General features: G+C 30.7%; 1 protein-coding gene across 1 annotated transcript in view; it reads left to right on the top strand.

Annotated features, from left to right (window-relative positions):
* The first annotated feature begins 5,600 nt into the window (after positions 1-5,600).
* The window catches only part of LOC107446589 (acetoacetyl-CoA synthetase), a 31,172-nt gene continuing 29,836 nt past the window's right edge, over positions 5,601-6,936 (top strand). The window contains exon 1 of the mRNA XM_087161431.1: positions 5,601-5,740. Coding sequence (XP_087017557.1) covers positions 5,686-5,740 — 55 coding nt within the window. The 5' untranslated portion in view covers positions 5,601-5,685. The remainder of the gene's footprint in view (positions 5,741-6,936) is intronic.

The following is a 6,936-nucleotide window of genomic DNA, read 5'->3' as shown; positions in this document are numbered from 1 at the left end:
CGTTTCAGCAACCAATCAGGAACGGGATACCCAAACTACGTCACTTGCAGGTGTCTCATTGTTAAAAAAATATTTCTGTCAAATTGCAATTTTATTTTTTTAATTTAAAAATTTAATACAGTCAAACCCCGCTATAGTGAACACGGCTTATAGTGAACTCCCGGGTATAGTGAACGAAATGTTCGGTCCCGTGCCTTGCTATACACGTATAATGTTATTTTTTGTGGATATAGTGAACCAAAAAAGTGAGGAAGTTGGATATAATGAACTTGTTGCGAAGTCGAACTTTGAATTTTATACTAATATTGAACTACAACTCACAAGAAGAAGATACAGGTTGTTTTAGACAAGAGCACATTTATTTACTTGACGAGGACATTTTACATAGGAAGAAACATAGAAAGAATAACTATTTTTAGCCATCGTTTTACTTTTTTAACTTATCGATTGTTTGTTCTATAATATTTTTTATTATGTTGCCAAATTATTACAACTAAACTATTTCTTGCTTTCTTATGAAATATTACTTATGCGAACCCGCAACAGAACTTTTTTTTGTCTTCGACTGATTTTTTTCTTCATTTTTTTGGAATAATTTTGAAATGTCTACTTCAAAATAAATACATATACCAATGTTTAAAACCATCGATAGAGTGGAATGTAGCGATAAGCATTTTTTCTTGTTTGCTTCTTTTATTTCACTTTCCAATCCCTAAACAAACCCTGGCAGATGATGCACCTGTAAGGTGTCAGTGGAATCAATATGTATTTTCTGTCAGAGGGAATGAGTAATTACTCATTAGTGGTCAAAGGGTTGGACACTAATATGTGTTGATAGGGAACTCATTTCAACTCCTTTTTGCTCTCAGTTCAGTTTAAAAAAAGTCTGCAAACAAGTGTCTCAAATTTGACTATGGCGACCAGTAAACGTAAAACGTTCTCCATTGATGATAAAATGGGCATAATCTGAAAAATTGAAAATGGATGCAATCAAGTTGATATTTCCAGGGAATATAAACTATCCAAATCTGCAGTTTGTAACATATGGAAAAATAGGTAATTATTAATTTCTGCCCATGAAAAAAATTTAGATAGCAGAAAAAAGTTGAGAAAAGCAGATCACAAGGATGTTAAAGAAGCATTACTGAAGTGGTTCACCATTCGAAGAAGCTGCAATATTCCAATATTTGGACAAATGTCGATGAATTTGCTAAGCGATTTTATGAAACTACTTTCATGTGCTCGAATGGCTGGTTGGACAGGTTTGAAAAGTGGAATAACATAAATTCAGGAAAAATTATTTAAGAGTCAGGAAGTGGTTTCATATCTGATGTTGAGGATTGCTCATCATCTAAATATTACTAATTTTTTTTGCACGCAAGACGAAGAGTAATGAAAAATAACACATTTTTTGCTACTGCATAATATTTTTCAGTCATTTATTTGAATAATGTGCAATAAAAGGGAGGAGTTAGGGAACGATTGGTTAAATTGCCTGCTTAACGGATATAGTGAACACCCGGTTATAGTGAACCAAAATTTCAGTCCCTTGAAGGTTCACTATAGCGGGATTTGACTGTATACTATTTAATATGACGCATTAAACCTAATAAATCTAGTTTCAGGGCTTCTTTGACGAATCATTTAATCATCAAGATTTCCCGAGAAGAGGAATTAAATCACGCCGCAATATTCACACAACATTAATCATTTCCTTTTAAATGAAATATTTTTTCCACATAAGATCCCCGTTACAGATGGCTAATCTTTATTTCGTGGATTATCGAATTTGTTCAGGCGTGATAATCTAACTGTTTGATTTTTTTTCTCACTTTTCTAAAAGAGGACATTTTTTTTCTCCGTTGATACTAACTTTTTATTTATCAATGGTATTTTAAAGTTCTCTAAGTAAATTCATGGTTAAATAAATGTAACCCTTCCAACAAACCACAATAAAGAATCATTATTAAGTTAAACAATTACAGAAAGAATCATTATTAATTTAAACAATTAAGATAAACATTATTAAATTAAATTCATGGTTAAATAAATGTAACCTTTCCAACAAGCCACAATAACGAATCATTATTAAGTTAAACAATTTCAGAAAGAATCATTATTAATTTAAACAATTAAGATAAACATTATTAAATTAAATTCATGGTTAAATAAATGTAAACTTTCCAACAAGCCACAATAAAGAATCATTATTAAGTTAAACAATTTCAATTTGTCAAATTTAATAGGATTTCTTTTTTACAGTAATAACTGCAACTTAGTTGCGAAAATAAGCAATGAATAAAATGTAAACTTTCGGACAACTTGGTACTGCTCAAAACGGTTCATCTATAATATTTTTAGCCGAAAAAGTCGAAAAACCACATTACAGAAATGGATTAAACAGGGGAACAATTTCTTTTTTCTGTTGTATGAGATTTTTTAACCGAGCAAGGATATTTTCAAGTCGCTGATTTCAAATCTCTCTTTATGCTACAGGTTTTTTTTTCTCCAAAGAAATTTTAAATCTATTTTTTGTTTAAATGTTCAAATTTAAAAACGTTATAAATAACAGGGGGTCGCCTAAATATATCGACAAATTTCTAGGGGTGTTAGGGTAAATCTTTAGGATTAAAATTGCATAGGAACCCATGACCGGATAGGTCGTCGTATGCCGCTAGGTGTGATTTCCCTTTATGAACTGTTTCACCTGAAGAGGTCATAATAGGAAAGCACAATATTCACATAATATGGTCAACCAACCAAAATTTTATCAGGGAGTATCCACCCTACGGCCTATAAGAATCGTTTTTTGAAAGCCGGATGCTAAGCTATGTAATAAGGATTACGAATTCTTATACTTTTTTTATTTACTATCATCGGATGCCTAACACAACATTGTATGGCTAACACAACGGCGGAATAAGTATGTGGTGAACATCTTATTAAGCAGTCTAGTTCCTCGCAACTGGTTACACACTTTAACCAAGAAAGCTCATCTGAAAATCTCATGTACAAAGGGGTCAGGTATAGCCTGATTGGTAGGACACTGAGCCCATGTTCAAGAGATCGTGGGTTCAATCCTCGCCGGCCGAAGACTCACCGTGTAATAAATGGTGACTGATGCAAGCTAAATCTGTCGAGTCACAAAGTCCTCCATGTTCCCATAGCAAATCATACCTCTGGGGGTACTGATCCAGTAGTTTCCTTGTCTTCTGGATTGGTTCAAAATTACAAGGCTACGGAGTTGAATATTAGTAGTCGTAAACCCAAAATTGGGTCGACTGTTCAACGACCATTATAAAAAAAAAATCTCATGTACGACTGAACGGGATTTCAAATCCCAGGGTTTACAAAATAGTATTTCTTCCATTCCTTCAACATGTAAGGAGGCATTCTGCACTCCTCAATTGGTGACCCTGAGCAACTGTAGTACGGAACTCTAGATACTGAAGATAGATAGCAGCACAACAGAGCTGCTTAGCACTTTATTTCCGAACTCTCACAAGAAATGGCAAAACTTTTTAAAATAATTAATCCGCATTCCTTGCTTCATGTGGCAAAACACAACTCAACCACAACCTAATTCCAATACCCATTACCTAACGAAAACCCTAACATAACCTTATTCTCATGCCCAGTTAAACTTCATTTTTGCGGGTTTCAAAACATGCTAACTGTAAATGATTACAAAATTTACGGTTTCCTTACCTTACCTGTTGTAATGAATTTCAAACCCATTAAGGTAAAGATATGTTCAGAACTGTGAACTTTACTGTAAATTGGATGGATAGACTGCTGCCATTTATTTTGTCGTAATTTTAGAATGAAGCAGAATTTAACAATGTCAATTTCAATTCTCTAACAGGAAAGAACAAGAGAAGAGACGGAGGTGACATTGACATCATTTCACTATCTCCTTAAATTTCGATTAACAATAAACTTCCTTTGGTGACTAACTCTAATTGTAACAGTCAGGAGGCAATTGCAACTTCTATTGTTAATGCAGGGATGCAGTTAATGTTTTAGTTTCTCAGCTATTTGGATCAAAAGTGATCGAAATTTTTTATTGACAATAAATTCTACGTTGCGATAAATTCCATTTTTAACTTAAATAACTAAATCCTACTTATAGCAACCAGCAGATAGCTTAGACTTGTATTGTTGTCAGATACAAAAGTGTCACCAAAGTGTCTTTCAGATCTGAAATTACAATAAAATAACCGGTAGCAGTCTGCCCATCCGATTAACCATAAAGTTTATAGTTCTGAACATTTTTTTTACTTTTAGGGTATTGAAACCGTTTACGACTGGTACGATTAAAATCCGTGAATACAAAACAATAAGGTTTTGGAACCATTTCTAAACCATAAAAATAAAACTTAAACGGACATTGCAGCTCTGTGGGTGCTGCACCATATATGCGAGAGTTCGAATTCCTTCTCATAGCCCAGTGTCACCGATTGAAAAGTGCAAGACGCTAGAAACTCTTCGTCTGTTGAAGGATTGAAAGAAATATTGAAATATTAAAGCTGGGATTCGAAACCCTGTACAGCCGTTTATGAGATGGACCGATTAGCTCTCTAAGCTACATTATTTACCCAGCTGCGCGGAACAAAATGACATTATAAGGTGAGCCTAGATGGCGCGGATAGAATTCCAGTTGCTTAGCCGTTTGAATATCCTATTTTTATGGTTAATTGACTGATTTGGTAGAATATCGTAAAATAACAATTAAATAAATTATCTAACCATTTCTGCTGAGACATTTCTAACAGTGCAGATGAAATTTTAGCTAATGCTATGTTTAGAAATCCATCAGAATTTTGTTTTGTGATTGACTATAATATTCTGCTTGCAGTTCTTAAATAGTGATTTAACTATTGTCATCAAGCACCAGGTACTCTACCTTTTGGGAAAATAATCGTAAGTTTAATTAATTATAAACTCTACTTTTTGATGAATATGATGATAAATTTGCTTGAAACAGTTTATGAGAAGACTAAGATTTGCATTGACATCTGGCATAAAGTACTTGATGAAATATGAGCATTCTAGCCGATCTTAAAGTTATCGAAATTTCGATTGCAAGATTCTGTCGTCACAAACACATGAACGAGTTAATGGAAAAGCGTATTTAAAATATATATAGTAAAAAATGAGCCTAGGTGGTTTTGAAACTTAAATTCGAAATATATGTAAACAGTTTTTATTTGCCGTGAAAGCTTTTATAATTGAGCAAACATAAAACAATACTTTCTGCTCATTTTTACTCGGTAAGGATTATTAAAATACCATTCCAAGTTCCTATTCCAGATATCATTTGGCGAATAAAATACGATGCAATAATCAATAGAGCGGTGAAACAAAAATATTTTCCTAAGTGTAAATACACATTTGAAGCCATGTTGCCATGCTGCTTTGAAGATTTCAACGGTGGATAGGCCAAGGTTTATTGTTTATAATGAAGACCCTTATGATGGTGAGGATTTATTTGCAAGATTGTTTCTCGTCCTTGAATCTGTAACCGAATCAGAAGTCATTTTCATATGTCTCGCATCACAGACTTTAAGGTTGATTGGCTTTAGCATAATAATCTTATAGCGTTTTTAAACGCAGCGGCATTTTTTTAAAATCCACAAATTCGTGAAAAACATTGATAGAAGAGAACGTTTTTGAGATAAGAACATGCCTGTATCCATAATTGAAGAAAGAAAACGAGAGGGAATTTCTGATCTTAAGGGTATGAAATTTCTGAAATTACATATCTCTTTTAAAAACTTAGTAAACAAAAACAAATATTATAATACGTCGTTACCCTTTTTTTTTAATATTTTCATATAAATCTCTTAACTGTATCCTTGTCATATTTAGAATTTAAAAGTATTTTTTTAATAAACTAGTTGCGGTTTAACATTAAATTAAATATTATAAACATGACTTTTAATTCTAAATTCGTATGTAACTGATTAACTAGTTTTCTTTTTTACCATGTAGTTCCAATGTTATCGCTAATTTAGTTTCGTATTAGATTGCTTTTAAAAGTATTTCTCCTTCATCTATTCGTTATACTCTCGTATTTTCTTATTATATTAGTTTCGTTGACCATGTCTTTTTAATAATTTTCTCCAAACTAAGAAAAGACAGTGAATGATTTCAACAAGATTTTTAAACATTTTATGATAGTATATTTTCAGTAGTGTGCTTTCTGCTTTAATTAAATATATACCTATTTATAATTATAAAACCACCAAATAGAAAAAGTAATCATTGCAAATAAGATTTTAAATTGAAATATGAAAAGAAGTAAAATTGACGTTCAAAATTGAAATTTTATTTGATTTAAAAAATGGAAAAGGGCAACTATAGTTTAAAAAGTTTTTAGTTTGTAAATCCTGAATCGAATGCTTATATCCTCCACTGAAACGGAGCTTTTATAGAGCTTTTTTTAAAAAATAAAGTGAAATTTAAAGCTGTAAATTTCAATGTTTAATACCAAATTTAATTTAATACCAAAACTTATAAACGTAAAGCTTTTTACAGTTTTATTAAAATTATTATTTTCTATGATATTAGGAAAGATTTTGGATAGTCTTAAGATATTTAAAGTGCATTTTTGAATATGATTAAAAATATAAAGATTAAAACTATTGTTTTTAAGTTTTCATGCCAAACCTTCTATAAAAAATAAGATTATATTCTTAAAAATATATTTTATATTATATATTTTATATATTAAAAATATATTTATTTTGTATATGTACATATATATATATATATATATATATATATATATATATATATATATATATATATATATATATATATATATATATATATATATATATATATATATATATATATATATATATATATATATATATATATATATATATATATATATATATATATATATATATATATATATATATATATATA

The sequence above is a fragment of the Parasteatoda tepidariorum genome, chromosome 4 (assembly GCF_982258835.1).
Source record: "Parasteatoda tepidariorum strain Cologne lab strain chromosome 4, Ptep-v5.0, whole genome shotgun sequence".
NCBI classification, from domain to species: domain Eukaryota; kingdom Metazoa; phylum Arthropoda; class Arachnida; order Araneae; family Theridiidae; genus Parasteatoda; species Parasteatoda tepidariorum.
The sequence above is the reverse complement of the archived record's forward strand: the minus strand, read 5'-3'. Positions and strand labels throughout refer to the sequence as shown.